This window comes from Prorops nasuta, unplaced genomic scaffold (genome assembly GCF_024137725.1).
Source record: "Prorops nasuta isolate Cenicafe-Biocafe unplaced genomic scaffold, Cenicafe_Pnas_1.2 PNAS00006, whole genome shotgun sequence".
Lineage (NCBI taxonomy): Eukaryota > Metazoa > Arthropoda > Insecta > Hymenoptera > Bethylidae > Prorops > Prorops nasuta.
Genome location: NW_027116803.1, coordinates 1,774,430 through 1,795,742, shown reverse-complemented (window position 1 = coordinate 1,795,742; position 21,313 = coordinate 1,774,430). Strand labels below are relative to the sequence as shown.

Below are 21,313 nucleotides of genomic sequence, written 5' to 3'. Positions count from 1 at the left end.
GTCACATTCTAATTCAAATGATTATTTAGTATGTAGCTATAATTACAATATATTTATTATAAAAGCTGAATGTAATTTTTATAATTATATGTATAATAACAGTAATCTGTATTGGCTTTATTTCTTCAGTAAAAAATATATTACAGTTTAGTATATTTAAATGTAGAATAATTCTAATACTTCTAAGCAAGCAGTTTGTAATTGTATAATATTTTTCTTAAAAGTTGAAACAACTTTACATTTATTACATCGATTTATAATTTTTATTACTATTGTTTTTATTACTTACAGTATTAAGATGAAGTATTACATATTTTATTGTATTTTATGAACAATTGTCGTGAAAAACCTTGCATTCAGCTTGTAAAATTAACTTAAATTTTTTTAGAGAAAAAAAAACAATCTTAACTACAAATACTCCATTTAAATTATACATAAAGGCAAGATTTTTTCAAAAATCTACTGTTAATACATATAAAAATGTTGTTATTTTAATTGAATTTATAAATTCTCTCTTTTTATTAAAGCAATTTGTGCACATTTGACTCATATTATATAAATAAAACTATTTAAATTAATATAATTATAGTATATATGTGTGTATAAAAGATAAACATATAATAGTTTATTTCAAATAATTCTTACCTAAATCTTTGATTAAATCAACAACAATGATTTCTAACATTAATGAAAACATGTTTTACACACACTGGTTTTACTATCCAATACTTACTCTATGACTGTTGATAATTATTAAATATTGATTAGAGAAAAGATTATTAAATTATAAAATTAAAACTTACAGCTTTAAAACACTATGTACTTTTTCAAGAGTGTTACACTTTTGCTTTTGGCATTTTAAAAGATAGCAACAATTCAGTCATGTAAAAAGAGTAACATGATTTTATAAAATTGCAATTTGACTATAAGCCCGTATGCCTTTGAAAGCTGGGTCATTTACTTTTATTAGCTTGCAAGGGCACATTTGGATATGTTGGAAAATCTACGGCATCAACTGGATTCTTAACTTTAAAGCTAGGAAAGAGTCCGGTAATACTGGTTCTGGTATTATAACCCTTGGAGAAACCATCCCAATGATTACCATAAACATCAATTAGATCTCCAACTTTCAATTCCATCTCATTAGTATTTTTTGGTTTGTGGTCTAGGATAGCAATGTGTGGATGCTGATTTTGTCCTCCATAATAATAAATATCGTCTAGTGACGAAAAACGATTATAAGCATCTGTATAATAGGTTTGCATCAACTCGTATGCAACCCGACATACTTGAGAACTGAATGTGCATACTAAGTAATCAGACAATGACAATAGGTGGATATCGATAATAATTCCTTGTAATGAGGAATCTGAGTATCTTTTTGAGACAGCTGCAGTCTCAGCTATTTTAGGATCACCAATAATTTCGTAATTAGTATACCGATTTCTAGCACTGGTAATCACCTTTGGATCATCGCTAGCAATAAACACTCTTTTAACATCTGGTGGAGTCTCAAGTTCTTCAAAATATTGGTCTACCTTAGCCATGTATTCATCGATATGATGAAAAGCTGCTTCTGTATTGATTTTATCAGTCCTACGTACATGCACACCAACGATAGGCTTTTTAAAACCAAGCCTTTCCTTTGCATTGTCCAGTATAGTCTGTAGATGCTCCTGTGGTCTCATTAAATATTTTAAAACCTGTCCTACCCACCACACTATAGGATGACCATGAATTTTGTCTAATCTTGGTGCCAAGTCAGCAGGCACACTAGGAGGCTGATACTTCGGTTTTGGATATACATTATCTACAATTGGTAAATTAAGAACTTGATGTGATGAGTCACCAGGCCAATTTATATGAGGCACGCCACCTGTGGTTAGGCACGTATCACTAATTGGCTTGAAAACAGACTCCCAACCCTCTTTACGATATTTCCAACCTTTTGATTTTATAATTAATGTTCTCTCAGTACCATATGCAACTAAGAAGCAGTAGGTGATATGATGAATCTACAAACAATTAAATTATTTAGTTAAATGATAATTAGTACATTAATAGATTATTGTATCGTTATATACCTGACAACCAAAACCACATCCTTTGTTTAAATTACATAGAAGCTTCTTTGCTTTACTACAATCACTTGGATTTTGTAGATACCTTAAAATTTAATATAAAAATAATATATACTATTCCACATATATTATGGTTAAATAAAATATTGGTAACAAACATCAAAAAAATAACCAACCTAAATCTTCTTTGGACTAGATCTGATAAATCTTTTACTTCCTTTTCTCTCCATTTATTAAAACCATCTGCTTTTTGTAATCTATCAAGATCGGTTATTAAAGATTTTTTGTGTTCCCAAACATTTTTTATAGTATTATGAATTTCTTTTTCCTTTTGCTCATAAGTAAATTCATTTATATGTTTCTTAAATTTTGTTAATCCAGCACTAATATAGTACCTATAACAACAACAAAATAAATTAGAATTCTTATTACAAATTGATGAATTTATATAAATTAATATGAATTTAGATTATACTTACCACATTTCCTGTACATTGTTTCTTATTCTCCTTCGTAACTCTTCATATTCTGAAGAAGGTACACCATACTTTACATTGTTCTGTTGATCTATAAGATCAAAATAATTAGAAGCTTTCTCCAAGTTCTCCTGAATTGACTCTAAGTGATCTCCTTGTAGAGATTTTGTGCCTTCTCTGGAAATGAGTTTATCCTGTACAATGAAAAGGTCAAAATGCTATCCCTTTAAGTGTTTGAAAAATTCTTCAAATATAGAAGAAATTGTATACTATAATCTTACCCCAAAATAATATTTCTTAATGCTTCATTTTGCTTTTTTAAAGTTTCAAAATCACTAACCATCTGAGCCAATCGTTGTGCATTCTCATTGAAATTGGAATTGTGTGTTGATGAGGAATTAATTTTGAAGATATGAGATACGGATACAATTAATACTAAAAGCCATGTTGCAAGAAGCACTAAGCCCAGTTTTCCTAGCCAGCCTGGCCTAGCAGACCAAAATTTTGCCATTATTTTTATTTAATATTCTATGCTTTATCTATTAACATTTTTTAGAAAATCTGTAATAAATAACTATTATTTATTTATTATATCTTTCATTAAATTATAGTTGTATTTAAAAATCATTGAGGATTGTTTTTTTTTTATAGACTGAACTGAAAAAATAAAAAAAAAACAAACATTTTCATATATTTCATTAGCTTGACAACTAACCTATAGCAGTTGTATCTTTAAGAATTTGTTATTGTTAAACTAAAGATGAACATATTTTTACATTTCTCTCCATTTATAAGAACTATTCACACCAACACAGTCCCAGTACAATAAAAATCTGGGATAAACCAAATGCACATATACTATCAGCATTATATATACCTAATTTTTATCATTTTTAGATTCCAATTTCCATGCATATATATATACAAACATATTGTTGCATATTCTAACTTTTATGTGTTGTGTTGGTGTATATGGTCCCTATAAAATGTTTATATTTATGTTTATCCTCAACATCAGCAAAACTTAATAGACTAAAGAGCAATTATTTTCTTATTTATTTACTATATACTTAAGTTTTTATCTTTCACTAAATCAGCAAAAAAAATCACTTCAAAAATTTATTCAACACAGCTCAGTAAAGACCCGAAATATCAATAAAATTTTAACTCATTAAAAATTAATCCAAACTCGTTCCAATATGGTAAAATATGAAAATAAAGAGACTTGCCTTCTATTTATCTCTCCTCTATGCATCTATCAGAATTTGACGTGGTTGACTTGACGTTGACGTGGATACATTACCTTAGTATGCGTGTAACACGTAAATTTTTAAGTACGGTCTATATATATATATATATATATATGTAATACGAAACAAGATAACAACCATAAAACTTACTGTTAAACAATGAAGATTATAATTAATAGTATTTTAATAACAGGATTACAGTAACTTTCTAATTTTCATGTACGTTATGTGTAGTTTATATTCTCCATAAAACGTACACCGCAAAATATTTCTAATAACTTTAAATCCACTTAAATAAGATGAAAATGAATGAATGACCGACTTATAGCTGTTTCGCAATTCATACCAGTTGTATTATGCATAAAGCTTGTCTGTATGGTCTTATCTTTCTCTACTTTCCGTTTACGTCTGTCAGCAGGGTCAGCAGTGTCAGCGTGTCAACTCAGCGGTCAGTCTGTTCTGTCGTATCCGTATCAACTATCAAGTCCAAGTACTCCAAGTCCACCTAAACAATACATATCCACTGTTCCATATTCGACTTCTCCTCCACAATCTCTTCTCTACGTTCTCTACTCTTTTCTACTGATTTTCTCTTTTTTAATGTCTATTTCTGTAGATTTTGAAGGAAAAACGATTACTTCTAACATAGGCCACAGCTTAATGACGACGCCACCACCGCTTAATCCTGAACAATATTAAAACTAGAGTATATAGAGACTGCTAGAAACCAGATAGAAACTAGTAGAGAGTGTAGAGAGTAGAGACCTCCAGTGTATTAAAACAAAACTGACTGAACGCTTTCTATCGACATAGAATAAAACTATAATGTCACACAAAAAAAAGGACAGTTTAAGTATTGGATCAATGGAATTAATATGATTAATGTGTGTTATAATCAATAAAATTACTTTTACAATATTTAAAACACATTACATACTAGTTTATTTGAAATATTTTGTCAAGGTTTTTTTTTCTAAAGTGAATTCTGAAAAATTAGTTACTAGCTAATACTGGCTTTTGCATGTATACGAATGAACGAACTACTCGAATGAGTACGAAAGCGAGTAATTGAGTAATATACATATATATACATATTAGATTAGTGTTTATTTGTAACGTTTAAAATTATATTAGAAATGTTCGTAAAATTACATCTGATCTAATATTATCTCAAATTTTATACATAAGATTAATCCGACAATTTTGTTCTAATAATAATATCAAGGAATTCAAGTCTGTGGTTAAATGAGATTTTACCGACTGAGTTTTTTCAAATTGCCTCAGCTTGCACACTTCCGTAGATAGCGGAAATAGGTGGGATGATGGGAATTGAATAGTGTATGAGTAAAAAGTGTAAAGACGGTGGAAGAGACCTCCATACTTAGTTTAAGCGTCTGAATTCTTATTTTAGAGATTCCTTTAAAACTTCTTCTTGGTAAGATGAACGGAATTGTAAGGAAAACGCTGCGCTCGTCAATCGTAAAAAATTTTCTAGTTTCAACATCTAGCAATGCAACTAATAAAAGTCAAATAAATCGTTCATTGTGGAGCATGTGCAGCCGGCACAGCAATGAAGTAGTACCTATTTCAACTGTTAAACATCATATTCACAGTAATTTATGTGGATGCGGATGCTACAGAAATGCACATACCAAAGGTAAGCTACATTTGAATACTATTTTAGCGATATATATATTAATCAATATTGGCATAAAGATATTTTTCCCAACAAGAAAACCGGTCATTATAAAAATTTTCACAGTAATTTAATAAGAATGCAAAACTAGTTGTAATCATTTGCCAAATTTGTGCAATTTTCTTAATTTTTTCATCTCCATATTTTTTCAGCTGAGAAAGAACTAGTGGAATTCCTTGCTGAAGAAATAGTAGCAGAGAAAAAGGCCCAAAAGCTTAAAACTATTCCTACTGAATTAGAAGGATTTAAAGTTTCCCTTGATGGTGCTGAAGTTACTTTAACAAAAACTGAAAACAATGAAAAGTTAGTTTTCATGCGATACTAAATTTTATTACAGTTAGCATTGTCATATCTTGGTACAAGCTTCATTTAATTTACAGAATACAAATTTCTTTCAACGTTAATCACACAGTTGATGCTGATACTGAACCAGAAATTGATACTAGTAGTGATAAGGCAGAAATTGGAGATATGAAAAGTAAACCAACATTTGAAGTTGATATAGTTCGTGGAAAACAAACATTAGGATTTACATGCTCCTTTAATAATGTCGCTGGTGCATCTGGAGCTGATGATAGTTACAGTAAGATATTAAATTTAAATTTCAAGTAGTTTTTATAAATCTACGAGCTAAAGCACTTAACTAGCCACAGAGCACAAAGCACAGATAAGATAATGTTGTCTTATTAACTATAAAGGTGTTACTGTTTTACTTAAAAATTTTTTGAAATTCATTTTTACTTCCTTTCAGAAAGGTTTTACATAAAAAACTGAAATCTCTTAAACTTAAAAAAATAAATTACTTTTCACATTCTAATTGTGAAAAGAAATATAAGTGCTTTACCTTATATAAGTAATGTTTGTCCAAAGAGTTGAGTACAAATTGGCAATATAAGCCATTTTGATAATTAGCCTTTGGTAAAATAATACATTCTAATTCTTAATCCATTTTACTGCATTACATAAAATGGCAAAATTAGATTGTTATAAAATAATTAAACATTTGTTAATTAAAAACAAGATGGATTAATGATAAAACTCCTTTTTTTTAAGATGACATTTTTGGAATAGATGAAATAACGCTATATGAAGGAGAACATAGTGATAAGATATATGCTGTAGCAGGAGAAATTGTGGATGGTGTAAGTATTTTATAAAAGTGTCCAGTAAAAATTTTATTTTTAATTATTTAAATTAAGGGAAATGATGTAATAAATAATTCTTATCAATCACTTTTATCTTTGCAGTATTTGTATGACCTGCTAATGAACTATCTTGAAGAAAAAGGAATTTCTAATGAATTTGCTGAAAAACTGATTGAACTTAGTACAAACTATGAACATTCTGCTTATATTAGTTTACTAGAAGGACTCTCAAAGTTTACATCCACAAAGTAAATTTTTGTTAAATTCTGGAATCTTATTTTATATAGAAAAACTATTGTCATGCATTAAGTATTATCAATAAAAGCGTACTGTGCTACATATTGAATATTTGTTTAATTAGCAGACCTAAAAGTAATGAATCTCTATGTTAAGTATAACAATAAAATATATTTCAAAAGAAATTACAGCTGAATCATGTAGAAACCTATAATTCATCAAGGTAAATCAAAATTTACTTCGAGGCTGGAGCGGTCAAATCTACTGTATAAATTACACGGTATTACGGTAATGTTCAACGGTATATACTTTGCAGTTACCGCCAATTGCCGTCGATCGACTACCAGTACTATACCACCAGTACCACCCGTGTTTCTTGATCCAAGAATTTATTAACAATAAAATGTTCGTGTTGCTTGCACTTTCTGCACTTTTCATTAAAAGTGTATACTTCGTGTGACATTTGATATACATTTTTAATGAAAACTGAGGAAAGCGCAAGTAAGTAACAGAAACAAACCTATCAAGGTGAGGATAGTGAATGGTGGTTGGTGAGGATCAGACTGGTGAGTAGTGGTGAGGACCATTGGCGTAGTCGCAATTCGCATAGCATCGCATTCGCATAGTACCGTTCGGTTAAGTCTCTTTGTAGCGTCTCTAACCCTATTTTCACGTTATGCTGATCACATAGGTGGCATAGGTACTGAATAAAGTGTAAAGTAAAGCATTTAAAAATGCCAGATAACATATAACAAAATTTATAAAATAAGTTAAACTAAAATGACATTAGTAACACCAGGTAATGAGCAAGTTATTTTTGTTACTGGAGGTTATGATCATACTATAAAAATTTGGCAAGCTCATACTGGAGTTTGTCATCGAACATTACAACATCTTGATTCTGTATCCTTAAATATTAGTTTAAAAAATTCAGTTTAAATACAAACACAATACCTAAATTAACTTTGCCAGAATATCATCTAAAAGTTTATATGTGATTAATATTTTTTTTTAAGGTTTTATTTTACAAAGGCTTTAAATTCATAACATTTATATTTTTCTTAACAAGCAATATAGCAAGTAAATGCATTAGATATTACTCCTGATAAATTTGTGATTGCTGCTGCTGGCTATCAACATATTCGTATGTATGATTTAGGAACAACTAATCCTAATGCATTTATCAATTATGAGGGTGTTACAAAAAATGTCACTGGATTAGGTTTCCAAGTAAAACAATAAGATTTTTCATTTTTATACATATTGCTTAAACTCCTTATAAGAATTATTCTTTCACTTAGGAAGATGGAAAATGGATGTATACAGGAGGGGAAGATTGTTCTGCAAGAATATGGGATTTAAGGTAAAGTTGTTACAAAATGTTGCTGATTATTATCTAAAAATCTTAATATATTTTGTAGATCAAGTAGCTTCCAATGTCAAAGGATATTTCAAGTATCTGCTCCTGTCAATTGTGTTTGTTTACACCCTAACCAAGCAGAGTTAATAGTTGGTGATCAAAATGGAGTTATACATTTATGGGATTTACGTTCAGATCATAATGAACAATTGGTACATTATATTAGTATAAAATTTATTTTTTGAATAATCAGTTTAATAATATAATTTCTATGGTAAAATAATATTTGATGCTATAAGCATTGTTACAAACAATCCATCGTTTTAGATTCCAGAAGCAGAAGCTTCTATTCAAGATATTGCAGTTGACCAAGATGGTACATATATGGCAGCTGTTAATAATAAAGGACACTGTTATGTTTGGACCTTAACAGGTGGTATTGGTGAAGAACCAACAAGACTGAATCCACGCCAGAAGCTTATAGCACATAAGCGATATGCACTTCGCTGTAAATTCAGTCCTGATTCTACGTAAGAGCAATCTGTTTAATGATTAGGAAAGCACTTAATATTAAATCCTTATTATTTCTTTTTAATAGCTTACTTGTCACCACTTCTGCTGATCAAACAGCAAAAGTGTGGAAAACAGCAGATTTTTCTGAAGTTCAAGTACTCCAACATGAACCCAAACGATGGGTCTGGGATGCTGCATTTAGTGCAGATTCTCAATATGTATTCACAGGTAATTTAATATTATTTCTAAAATATACACTAAATTATATGCAATTTTTCTATTAGATATGTACTTTTTAATTATATTTAGCATCATCAGACAATGTAGCAAGATTATGGAATGTATCTACTGGTGCTATTGAGAGAGAATATCAAGGTCACCAAAAAGCTGTAACTGCTTTAGCATTCCGTGATGAAGTGTTACCCGCTAGTTAAAAAAACTCGAATTTTTTCATAATTCTTTACTTACAAAACAAGCAAAAAGTGTGAAAAGTGTTCATCAGTTTTACATTTAACTAGTATGAATGCTAAAAAATAAAAAAATTTTATTATACTAACATTGGCATCAAAAACATAGGTGCTATAGATACTAGACTCATAAATATATATTAACAAAAAAAAATCGGAATTATTGCTGTCACCGTGTAGCAGCAAGAATATTATTTGAAATAACCGATTTAATTATAAATAGTTTAGCGACTTATAAATGCTGAAGCATCTATTGCACCTACGCTTCCGGCGCTTATGAATACTATAGTTGTGTGTGTGTGTGTATAAACTCTTAAAATTATTTAGTAGCATTTTAGGTTCTTCTGTATCAGATAATTGTATAACTTTATGCCTGAGAGAAATTTAAAGATAAACTACAAAAGAAAATCCTCTCGATACGAATTTATACAATAATTTAATATTATAAGTTTTTTATAAATAATTTACTACTATTTGGAGCCAGGTATGACTAAAATTGAATTGAGGAGGAAGGGGGGTAGAGGATACCAACTACCAAACTACCAAGTTAATTTTTAACAATTCTGGATAAGGAGAAATGCTGGACTACTGAAGCTGGAGTACCTATAGAGTACCTAGAGACCTACTCTAGACTGCTCTAGGGCCGTATTCATAGACGTCACTCGAGCTCAACTCAAGTTTTAATGCTACAGTTTACGTTACATATACTGTAGTAGTTTAGCCTGTTTCGAGTAACGTCTATGAATACGGATTACGGCCCCTACTCAGTAATGCGGGTAATAATGGGTGGCAATCAATAGCTGTGTTTTATTTAGCTACACTTTTAACACTTTTCTACACTTCCCGTATTTCTGTCTTTGTCCATTGTATAAGTTGACACCTTAAAAAGTGCACAAAGTGTAAAAAGTGTAGCAACTTTTTGCTAAATAAAACACAGCTAATGGTAAAGTGTGGCCGTCCCTTCTTTTCCATATGAGATATGGGATCGTTTTCAATTGACGTTTAAAACTGTACAGTTTGTGTCACGTAAACTATAGAATTGTAGTATGTTTTTTATAAATTTTAATTGGTATAGGCCGTGTTCCGTTATTGACTGTGAGTACTGAAAATCTATAGTTTATGTCACGCAAACTATAGATTACTAGTACTCACAGTCAATAACGGAACACGGCCATTGTATGTACATACACGCTTATGTAAATTGTAAAGATACCTTTATCTCATTGATTCCATTCATGACCACTGTTGGTATTATTGTTGTGGCGCTTTAGTTCTTTCCTTGTTACCGTAAATTTCGTCAAAGATGGTTAGTGCGTGTTCTAAGTTAAATCCAATTATTTATATAATTGTTGTTTGTGAATCAATGACATAATTAATATATTATTTTTTATTATGCAAGCTATTATTAGTTCTATTAAGTATTTTTATGGTTTTTTTTCTGTGAAGATTTTTGTTTAACATAACCTAAAATAATAAGTTTATTAATAAACCATGCTCAGCTAGTGCGAATTTGTCAAGGAATTGTTAATTTTGTTCTTATTGAAGAGATTTATATGTTAATCGAAAAATTTTAATAATTGTTTATGTAACTTATACAATTTTTCTCTTTTAGGGTAAAGTAAAGTGTTCAGAATTGAGAACGAAGGACAAAAAGGAATTGCTGAAGCAATTAGAGGTGCTTAAGCAAGAACTTACAAACCTTCGTGTTTCTAAAGTAACAGGAGGTGCTGCTTCAAAGCTTTCCAAAATGTAATTACTTGATGCAATTGGATACATACCACCTAGACAAGAAATGGGTAAGTAATCAGTGATACTATCATCTGACTGAATATTGTTTGACTTTATCCAAAAATGTATACAATTACATGATAGAATCACCGATTGCTGACCAATTGTTGCCTGGGGTGAATGCACCTGATACTAAATTTTAATTCTTTTTCAAGCACTAAGTGATAACTGATACTTACTTTAACTATTTACAGCCGTGTTGTTAGAAAGGCAATTGCTAGAGTATATATAATTATGCACCAGAAACAGAAGGAAAATCTGCGTAAATTGTATAAAAATAAGAAGTACAAGCCTTTAGATTTGAGGGCCAAGAAAACTCGATCAATGAGAAGAGCTCTTACGCCATTCCAGGCTAATAGGAAAACATTGAAGGAGATTCGAAAGAATTCAGCATTTCCTGTGCGAAAATATGCATTAAAAGTATAAGGTTAATAATTTTTGCTATCCCATTTGAAAAAATATAAAATTTCTATAAGAACTTGTTATGTTAATTACTTTTATTTAAACACCATTACCCTGTATACTCCATAGGTGGCATAGCTGTATTACTTCATAACTTGTCTTTCTATTTCTGCAAAAAAATCCTACTTATAAAAAATAATTTTATTTAGATAAGAAGTAACTCCATTTTATTAAAATTTATTAAATATCAATTACAATTTTAATTGGTACACATTTTGTGAGGTACTTGTATAATTAATCATTGTGGTAATATGGTAGTTTTGATTTGCTACGATTAAGCCTGTACTACAAAACACTAAATGCATTTTACATGAATATTTTAAAAAATTACTATCTCAAGAAGAATCTATAAGGGACTTGAAAAATTTAGTTATCAAAGTTGAAAGTAAAATTTTTTTTATTATATGTAGTATATTGGAAGCATTTCTTTCTTTCAAATTGTATTAAATTCATATTTAGTAAATTTAGAGAATTTTAGCTTATGGAAGAATTAATTTATTGACATTGGTAAAATCCCATCCTAATCTTTAATAAGTATAATTGCAACTTTTTAGTAATCTGCTTATATCACCCTGTCACTTTATAATTATTTTGATGAAACAAATGTAAGAGCTAAAAAATTCCTAATTATATACTTTAATCTTTATCATTACAAATAAATATCATTTGCATGAAATGTCCTGTTTCCTATACTAATAAAAATGCTAAATAAGACATTTTAAGTAGGCCATCTCATTAATTTTGTATATAACAAAATGTAAGATGTTTATTCGAGTGTAAAATATAGATAATATTTTCTAAATTAGGAAGTAAATAAACAAATAGAATTAGAAGTATTTGCATAAAATAAAAAATTAAAAAAAATATAATTAAAATGTTTTTTTAATGATGGCAATATGAAGTAACTGAATAGCCCAGCTATTTTGTATGGCTAATCTTCTAGTGGAAACTGAAATTATTGAAGATACTAAATGAAAATAATGTGCGCAATAATTCGCATTTATTTCTATATTTGCCAGTCTTAAAATAGATCTACATACTTTAAAATATGTATCATGAAGAAATGTAGTGTATAATTACAATAGATTTTTGCTTCTCTAGCACTTTAACAAACAGTAAATAAAAAAAGAATACTTTGAAAACTAAGTACAACGTTCAATAGATTACAAATGAAAACCATATAAAACAATCAAAAGAATTTAAAATGTAAGTATACTCCGCATATAGTCATTTCTTAAGCATTTTAAAACATCACATCTATTCATATGTAACATTAAATATAAGGTATTTTATCAACTTCTCCCATTTCTGTAAAAGTTTCATCATCCATTATGTAACTTAACATAAACTTTAATGATATATTTTCCTAAAATAAAATTCATTATAAAAATCTTTTATAAATTTTATTAAATTTATTTATTGATTTTCTCTGATTACCTTATGAGGATTAGCGATTAACATAATTTGGGTAATCGCTGATGGAGGTAGAAAAGGATTGTGAGCTGGTAAGTTGGTACCAGAGGGTGGCTGGAGCCTACACTTACACCTCTACAAAGATGTATAAGATTTATAATTTAGTAGTAACCATAGCAGATTATCATTACGCTTCACAATAGCATTTATCAATATTTACCTTTGGTACTACAGCCTGAAACAAATAATTACTTAGTGGTTTGGCGCTCTTACTCATTGTTGTAATTACTACAACATATACATCAGGCCTTGGACTGTCTTTCGCAAAATGTAAAACAACCGATATATCATTCTTCTCATCAATAACAGTCATGGGAGGAATGGAACCTGTAAGTACAACTAAAATAATTACCAACCAAAAAATTCTAATATATAGCTAAAATATAATATACGAAATTCATTAGGGGGTGAAGAAAAATGACGAAAACGGTCAGCATCTTAAAATCAAAGGGCGGTAGAAAAAAAAATTCTAAATAATTTCAAGTAGGATATCGGTATAGTTATAAGATAGTTGAGGAACGTTTTTTGATTGAAAACCTCTTTAAAAAATGAAAATGAAGCAATTCTGAATTGCAGTTTTCAAAAAACACAGCTATTCGACTAATTATGGTAGTTAGTGTATAAATGAATTACAGTTATTAGACATCTAACTCCCTAAATTTTATTCATCCTAGTTTTCTTAGATTTTTCATTTATTTCATCAGTCTCTTCAAGTGTATCATTATTTATCAAAATGTTACCTATTACGCAACGCATCGTGAAGTCAACAATAAAATTCACTGGTACTTTGTAAAACGTTCCCCCTAGTGAATCCTCGCTATTTCTTAGTTGATAAGTAAACAGTCTCATTAGCTTTCAAAAAAATATTAAATTATTACAATTTTTACACTTATGACAGATTTTTAAAATGAATTTGCCCAATAATTGTCGACGTCTAATAACTATACCGTTTACTTTACTTTTAAAAAACTATCAGATGGTGTCTTTATACGAGTGTTGAAGGTCGCCTTAAAATTTTTAATTGAAATCCCTTATTTTTATCGCATATTCGTGTAGTTTATCTCAAGAACTTCATTAACACTTGTAAATTTATCATTTCATCCTATCAACCATTAGATATTCTGATTTGAAATTCCATATTGTTGTGGGTTTAGCTGAAATATTTTACCACTTTCACTGGTGGGTAGAATATTAACGATCATAGCGGTCACTGTGCTTGTAACCATCAAAATTAGTAGTATTTCTGACAAAACTGTATTTTACGATTTCGTGTTATTAATACTTCGCAATTTATACTGAATTTAAGTCAATAGTACCTGTTAACGCTAATACTAATCTAAGCGGCCTGAATGTATATATCTCCTCAAAGCGGCAACCGACTTACTAAAAATATATATAATCTTGTTGCTGTTGGTGTTACACATCGTGCGCCGTCAGCCCTGCTTGAAGTAACCCGATAATCACACAATGTACCGTCATTAATAAACGCGTTGGATAAAAGCATGCTTCGAAAAACTAGATCAAATGATAAATTTCTAAGTATTTTGGAAAGCCTTAGTTTTTAAGATTGTAGACCAGTTGTATACGTTTTCGACATCTAGCATACATATTATAGGATGAAAAACATTGTGTATGAATATTATATTTATTACCAGGTTGAATATCTTGAAGACTGATATTAATATCCGTTAACGGTTTAATCTCTAACTCTTTAATAGTATTAGCTTTACTAGGAATATTTGTGTTCTCATATGATGTTAAATCGGTATTTTTCTCGTCTCTCCATTTTTTTTCAGTATCTTTGACTGCTTGATTATTATCTACTTCCATTGTTATATCAAGCAAAGTATCATCGCCATTTGACAATTCTCCAAATGTAGAATTAAGCTTTTCACTTTCATTTGATTGAAACTCCAATTTGTTGATTGTATTAGGCTGTGCTAAAATACCAGTTGATGAGCTGTTTAAATTTAAATTTACCGTTTCCAATACTGATTGACTTTTCGGCGCAATATCTTTTAAAGGCAGTTTACTGAAAGATAACAAAATTGGAAAAAAAATATATTAATTACAAAATAAATTCTATTTGTTAATAATAACTTACCTAAAATTTTCTAAACGTTTTCTTGTTACTGAATTAGAAAGGCTTTGTTTAAGAAGTGTTTCACCTAATTCATTTAATTCCTCTAATGCTTTAGCTTTGTTATCTAACTTTGTTACATTATTAATTTCTTCACCTATTTATATGATATTCTTTGTTACTTAAAATTCTTTGCTCTTATTTCTTATTTCCCCTATTTATATCTATTAGAATACTAAAGTACTTACTCTTTTTAATGGCTGGTAAAATACTAATAACTGGCTGCATTATAGAAGTATTTGGAAGTAAAAGATTTGCATCAGTAGTAAATTCTTTAGATTTTTCTAAGGTACTAAAGATATCTCCTAATGCTTCCAAGTCAGACTGCAGAGCTTTTGGTAATTTGTTAGAAGCTTTTTCTGCATTTAAGCTGAAAGTAGATTCGGAAGAAGAAATTTCTGAAGGAGAGGATAAATCTAATAATGAAGGCATAATATTTGAATTAGTTTTAAAATCATTCACAGATTTCCCAAGAATTATAATTGATGTATATTTGTCCATAGCTTGTCCTAATTCATCACTCGCAGCTAGAACATCACCTACAAGAATGTAAACATCAGATATTTTTAAACGATATTTTATTCTGTACAAATTAATCTTACCTAATAGCTCCTCATTATCTTGAGTTTCATTTGCTAATCTTAATATGATAGATTTTAATCGCTCACACGATTGATACAACTCTTTCATTAATTCTAAATCTTCTGTTCTTGCTTCATTCTTATCATAAGAATCTAACATTTCAGATAACAGCTTTGCATTATTATGTACAGACTCTAATTCCTTGATTCTTCTTGAATTTATTTGTACTCTTCTCTCATCCTAGAATTTATTTCAGATATTTACAATATTTTTAAATAAAATATGCAAATTGCATTACATTATTTAGATGCAATGAAAATTTACCTCCTTCACCATAGTTTTTATTAATCGATTAGCAGCATGTAGATCAGCAGGATTTTTGCTATGAAGCAGCTTTTGAAGAAGTTTCGATTTTTCTTCATCTTCAAAAAGGGTATTTTTTATTTTGGATGAATTCTTCAAGATATCTTCTGCACTATCAAGGACAGATGATAAATCTTCCTAAAAGTTTATACTAGCTTTGTCATTACTAAAAAACACAAAATACGTTTGTTTATTTGATAAATCTTAAAATTAAACCTACCTCAATTACACCCTGCTTTTTCAGCATGTCATATGCTTCTTTAATCTTCACTTCTCGTGGGTATTCCTTTGTCCAATTGTACAACAATTGTAAAACTTTTTGTCTAACAGCTTGAGGAGTTTTATTTCCAAAATACTTTGGGGACACAAGACGTACCATTTCATTTAAAAAACGAAATTTTCCAATTTCTGCATGAAATGAAGGCCCACATTTTTTCATACATATATCTAATAGCTGATAAACAAAATATGCATTATGACATTAGTCTTGACAAAATATAAGTTACTACTATTTTACTACTAACAAATAATGCTTGAAGTGCTTCTGATTCTGTTGATGATTGTATATAAGTTGCTAATAGTTTACTCCCAATTTGTATTCCTTCTGATTCTTTTGTAATCATAACACAAAATGCTTCAATAGCTGCTGTATCAGGTTTTTGATTTTGAGAATTTGTGGCCCGCTCTAAATATGCAGAATTTTTTTCTTAAGCATAGTGTTAAAAAAGTATCATTTTAACCAAGAATTTAATGTAATATATATATGATGTTTATAAAAATTAATTTAAATAACTTACGAATCAAAGCCTCAAGACTTGTAGTGACAACATCCATTTTTCAACTTATGTCTGTGTAATTACGTTTCTGCTCAAGACAAATAATGAATATTATTTTTAGATCGAATGCATTCCATTTTCAATATTTCTCAAGTTACATTTATGAGAAAAGATAGTGGAAGAAATTCACCGAATTCAATGTGTAAACTTTTACAGGTTATAATACAATATATAGCTAATGCACAAACATTTGTTGTAATATTTATCAATTTGTATTAGTTAATGTTGGTTGATGCATGTTGCATTGTTCAAGAACAATAGTTATTAATTAGAAAATCTTAGTTCATATAGGTTTTCTATGAACAGCTGTCGATGTTTGATACCACATTGACATTTATCACTTAACTGAATGACCGCAGAAAGATCTCTGATCTAAGTGTATGCGTAACGCAGCATAACAGAGTGTAACCTGTGTAACTTGTGAGGTTGAAGACAAGAGGGTGTAAAAACTGAAGTGTGTACATACTTGTCACCGAATTTCGCTTACTTATTCTAGTTTCTGTTTAATAAAAAAAAGTCACGATTTTTAAACATACAAATATTACAGCACTATTCGATTTTCGATCTAATAATTACTATAGCACAGAAATATTACGAGTCTACCACAATAGGCTAAATATCCATCCCTAAAGCGGCTAGATATTCCAAATTTGTTTTTGAATTTTGCTTTTTTTTTAAATGTTCAACAATTCATTCATGATAAAATTTAGTGATTATTCTTTAACTTTAACATATTTTCTATACAATTTGTATGCATAGCATGTATGTACAGTAATACAATATAGAAGAAATGTTAGATTTGCATTATTAGGACCCTTGCCCTTAGGGCGGAAGAGATTAGTTAGACATTTAGGAGATTATTGTAGCTGTATATTGTAGATTAGTACTGAATGTATATGTATAGCACACTCTATAAATTTGTGCACATATACACATACATATATGTAAACACATTAGCACATTTGTCTAGCTGTATATTATGTATATGTACATACATTGTTGGCAATTGTTGGTATTCGCCGCGTATTCACATACGTATAAGTATTGTTTGAATTAATTACTATATGTATAGCTGTTGCCAATTACCATTGCTCATATTAGTTACCTACACTATTCTTACTTAGATGTTCCTACACAATTATACTCATTACGCTACGTACAAACTATAGTTGTAAGATTTATACGTACTATACTCACTAAACCACTACCCCTACCCTACCCTCTGTACTAAAGCACTAGCAGCCGCCAGCCGCCGCCGTTTAGTTTATAAAATTAATATCAAGAGATAGTAGCCATAAAGATAAAATTTGGCTAGTATTCCTATTTTCTATTAGCATTTAATACATTTCGTCAGGTTTTATTGGAATTTCACAAACCCATCCAGACAAGCAAGACGTAATGTCAAATCCAATTGTAATTGCTGCTACAGCCAGACACACGGCTACGGTAATTATTTTTGCATAAACTTTTTGGTTACTGTTGTAACATTTAATATCAAACACCGTATGGCATATAGCAAAGAATTATACTTTAATAGTGGATCATAATTTGTTTAATTTTAAAGCTTTGGCACTACAAATTCCAAAAATACTGTTATTAAATTTACAAATAAAACGGTGTTTATTTATTCAAGATTATCGTTAAATGTTAGAATTTGTAACTAATGTTATATTACTTAAATTGAGCTATTATATAAATAATACTATACAATTTGTATTAATTTTTCAGCTTATATTTTTTCATGGGTTAGGTGATACAGGGTAAGTTTTTAGGTCTCCTACATTGATTCTTCTAATTAGATATATATTTATCTTATGTCCCTATTTAGAAATGGATGGGCTAATTTAGCTAACATCAGACCGCCACATGTCAAAATAATTTGTCCTACTGCGTATGTATACCTACATTATATAAGAAAGATATTAATTAAAAATTTCAATAACTTTTATTATGATTATGGCAGCCCAACAATTCCTGTGACATTAAATGGAATGTTCCGAATGCCTGCATGGTAAGAATTAAATTTGGTTTAAAATTTTGTATTATAAAAGTAAATACAATATCTTAAAAAGTATTGAATTCTTTGTAGGTTTGATTTACGTTCATTAGACCAGAGTGGGCCTGAAGATGAAGCAGGAATACAAAAAGCTGCAGAAATGGTACATGGAATGATTCAAGAAGAAACAGCTGCAGGCATCCCAACTAAGCGAATTGCTATTGGTGGGTTTAGTCAAGGAGGTGCCTTGGCAATATATAGTGCTCTAACATTTCCAGAGCCCTTAGCAGGTGTTATAGCACTATCAGCTTGGCTTCCTTTGCATAGACATTTCCCTCAGGTAAGTGTCATTATTATTCTTTATCCTTTTTGGTACAGTGAAATTTTAAATAATATATTTTGATATAGGCAGCAATAGGTAACAAAGATACACCATTATTACAATGTCATGGGGATAATGATACTATGGTGTCATATAAAATTGGTCAGATGACTGCTACAGAACTGAAAAGATTTATGACACAAACTGAATTTAAAACCTATCCTGAAATGATGCATGCTTCATGTGAAGAAGTTGGTATCTAAAATATATATAATAGTTTTATTTCTCTTGTAAACCATATTCTTATTTTACAGGAAATGCAGGATGTGAAGAAATTTCTTGAAAAGGTTTTGCCACTGTAATAAATTAATTATCAGTACTTGAATTATTGCTTCAATTATCTTATTGTCCATTAATAAATTGATTACTTGTTAATATATTACGTATAGAAGTTCCAAAGGAAGAAAAGCAAAGACAGTAGTTAGGAATTCTGTAAATTAAAAGCATATATTAAAATTATGAATGAGTAAATAGTATGTTTAGAGATTTTATTATATTTCAAATGCAGTTTGTTATTGGTACAAGTATGTATTATTTGATATAATGAGATTAATAAGTAGGTGAAAAATCTTAACATTTACTCATAATTAAAAATCCTATACTAAAAACAATCACTCATCTTCCAGTTGAAGCATGTAATGAGGTATTACATAAATTCCTAGTAACATTATTACCTTGATTTATGTACTTTAATTTATAGAATTATAAGATTATTTGTAATAGAATTAATTGCGCATTTAATTTAATTTATAATTACATATAACAAATCTTAAAGTTTATTACGTTTTAGTATTAGAAACTTCTATTTTGCAATAGTTTTATTATATAAAAATTAATAATATATTTCTATGTACTTTTATGAAAAAAAAACAATTTATTTTACATTTAATTATTTTGTGCATTCCAACTCATATTGCAAAATATATTAAGCGGTCTAAAATCAGAATATCTACAGTGACCAACTGTACAAAATTATAGTTTAGACTTTAGTATATAACATTCTGTTCTATGATGTAAAAATTGAAATAAAGCAGTGAACGTATTTCTTCAAATATGTGATGAAAATTGTATATACTTGTTAATCATACAGGGTCCATTAATTAAATGTCCCTAATTATAGATGCAAAAAGACGTATATTTCCATAACTATAAGAGATATTGGTAGCTTTCGAATTAGCCTAAAAATTGAAACAATCAGATACAAGTGGTACATTGCATCTCACATAACTGTTCATTTGTGTTTGATTGCGTCGATTTTTAAACTAATTGGAAAGCACCCAAAATACAGCGCAAATTATATAAATTATAATACTGTTAACAGGACCCTTGCTTGTACCAATATTACGGAACGAAAAGGTATGTTTACATCTTTATTTAAAGAAAAATTACAAATTCATAATATTTTAGTGACTGAAAATTGTTTTCCGAAACAAAATACTTTATAAAAGCAATTATTTAAAATATTTGTTTTTCGTTCTTTACAACAAATGTGAGTCTTATTAAAAATAAGTATAGTTCGCGATATATAAGAGCAAAACACTATTTACAGAATAAATTAAAGCTTGGTTTTCAAAAAAGCAATATTATTTAAAAACCGCGCGATTATAATCTCAACATGCATCTATTATCGATCGAGTCGTCAGAACAATACTTTTCGGATAAAATTACGAAATATTCGATAAAAATGAAAAACAATTGTTACCTAATAATAGTTAAAATTTCAAAGTTTTATTATTATATCTGAAAAGACTTCTCGAGATTCGAAAGCCGTTGTTGAATTGATTGAAATCTCGGTCCTCAAACAACATTGTTTTTTAAAACAAAAGTTTCAGATGAAACTGCTCAGTTATAATACTTGTATAGCTATCTTTTCCTTTAACAAGATATAATTTCAAATTTGTATGAGTGAAAATTCATAGCGATCGCGCACACTAGGGACACTATATATGTATAGTCTTTCTAACTCTATTACTATACTTATACATACATATTGACTTATAGGTATGTATACATATATACTGAAGGCACTGAAGCTAAGTAAGCCCCTCGCAATTCGTATGTCTCAC

At 29.2% G+C, this 21,313-nt stretch overlaps 5 protein-coding genes across 10 annotated transcripts; 3 read left to right on the top strand and 2 right to left on the bottom strand.

Moving 5' to 3' along the window:
- Nucleotides 1–147: 147 nt before the first annotated feature.
- On the bottom strand, nt 148–4,877 carry FucT6 (alpha-(1,6)-fucosyltransferase). 3 transcript variants are annotated; one of them, XM_066728377.1, is made up of 7 exons: nt 3,958–4,877; nt 3,787–3,860; nt 2,839–3,045; nt 2,561–2,734; nt 2,258–2,476; nt 2,085–2,166; nt 149–2,015 (listed from the first exon to the last, which is right to left on the bottom strand). In XM_066728377.1, the coding sequence occupies exons 2-7, from the start codon at nt 3,810–3,812 to the stop codon at nt 954–956; spliced, it is 1,770 nt and encodes a 589-aa protein (XP_066584474.1). In that variant the 5' UTR covers nt 3,813–3,860; nt 3,958–4,877; the 3' UTR covers nt 149–953. The 3 variants fall into 3 exon arrangements, with proteins under 3 accessions (XP_066584475.1, XP_066584474.1, XP_066584476.1); XM_066728378.1 differs by having other exon boundaries at nt 148–2,015; nt 3,787–4,877; XM_066728379.1 differs by having other exon boundaries at nt 150–2,015; nt 2,839–3,118; nt 3,787–4,873.
- Nucleotides 4,878–5,122: 245 nt separating this feature from the next.
- Nucleotides 5,123–6,989, top strand: P32 (complement C1q binding protein P32). Its single transcript, XM_066728382.1, has 5 exons — nt 5,123–5,464; nt 5,656–5,806; nt 5,884–6,086; nt 6,557–6,645; nt 6,751–6,989. Exons 1-5 carry the CDS (start codon nt 5,248–5,250, stop codon nt 6,898–6,900), a joined length of 810 nt encoding a protein of 269 aa, XP_066584479.1. The 5' UTR covers nt 5,123–5,247; the 3' UTR covers nt 6,901–6,989.
- Nucleotides 6,990–7,131: 142 nt separating this feature from the next.
- On the top strand, nt 7,132–9,839 carry Lst8 (MTOR associated protein, LST8). Of its 2 annotated transcripts, XM_066728381.1 has the most exons (8): nt 7,132–7,451; nt 7,577–7,788; nt 7,963–8,115; nt 8,187–8,248; nt 8,307–8,457; nt 8,573–8,775; nt 8,844–8,986; nt 9,068–9,839. In XM_066728381.1, exons 2-8 carry the CDS (start codon nt 7,666–7,668, stop codon nt 9,190–9,192), a joined length of 960 nt encoding a protein of 319 aa, XP_066584478.1. In that variant the 5' UTR covers nt 7,132–7,451; nt 7,577–7,665; the 3' UTR covers nt 9,193–9,839. The 2 variants fall into 2 exon arrangements, with proteins under 2 accessions (XP_066584478.1, XP_066584477.1); XM_066728380.1 differs by lacking the exon at nt 7,132–7,451 and having other exon boundaries at nt 7,474–7,788; nt 9,068–9,838.
- A 1,596-nt stretch (nt 9,840–11,435) lies between these two features.
- On the bottom strand, nt 11,436–17,968 carry Gga (ADP-ribosylation factor-binding protein Gga). Of its 2 annotated transcripts, XM_066728109.1 has the most exons (12): nt 17,956–17,968; nt 16,831–16,897; nt 16,558–16,718; nt 16,254–16,487; nt 15,995–16,171; nt 15,691–15,910; nt 15,277–15,627; nt 15,053–15,185; nt 14,601–14,980; nt 13,109–13,275; nt 12,913–13,023; nt 11,436–12,841 (listed from the first exon to the last, which is right to left on the bottom strand). In XM_066728109.1, the coding sequence occupies exons 2-12, from the start codon at nt 16,865–16,867 to the stop codon at nt 12,749–12,751; spliced, it is 2,064 nt and encodes a 687-aa protein (XP_066584206.1). In that variant the 5' UTR covers nt 16,868–16,897; nt 17,956–17,968; the 3' UTR covers nt 11,436–12,748. The 2 variants fall into 2 exon arrangements, with proteins under 2 accessions (XP_066584206.1, XP_066584207.1); XM_066728110.1 differs by lacking the exon at nt 17,956–17,968 and having other exon boundaries at nt 15,277–15,615; nt 16,831–16,967.
- LOC136774050 (acyl-protein thioesterase 2-like) lies at nt 13,249–19,733 on the top strand. Of its 2 annotated transcripts, none has more exons than XM_066728113.1 (8): nt 13,249–13,277; nt 18,224–18,315; nt 18,598–18,629; nt 18,698–18,760; nt 18,833–18,880; nt 18,959–19,205; nt 19,274–19,438; nt 19,502–19,733. In XM_066728113.1, the coding sequence occupies exons 2-8, from the start codon at nt 18,268–18,270 to the stop codon at nt 19,547–19,549; spliced, it is 651 nt and encodes a 216-aa protein (XP_066584210.1). In that variant the 5' UTR covers nt 13,249–13,277; nt 18,224–18,267; the 3' UTR covers nt 19,550–19,733. The 2 variants fall into 2 exon arrangements, with proteins under 2 accessions (XP_066584210.1, XP_066584209.1); XM_066728112.1 differs by lacking the exon at nt 13,249–13,277 and adding an exon at nt 17,226–17,323.
- The last annotated feature ends 1,580 nt before the right edge of the window (nt 19,734–21,313 follow it).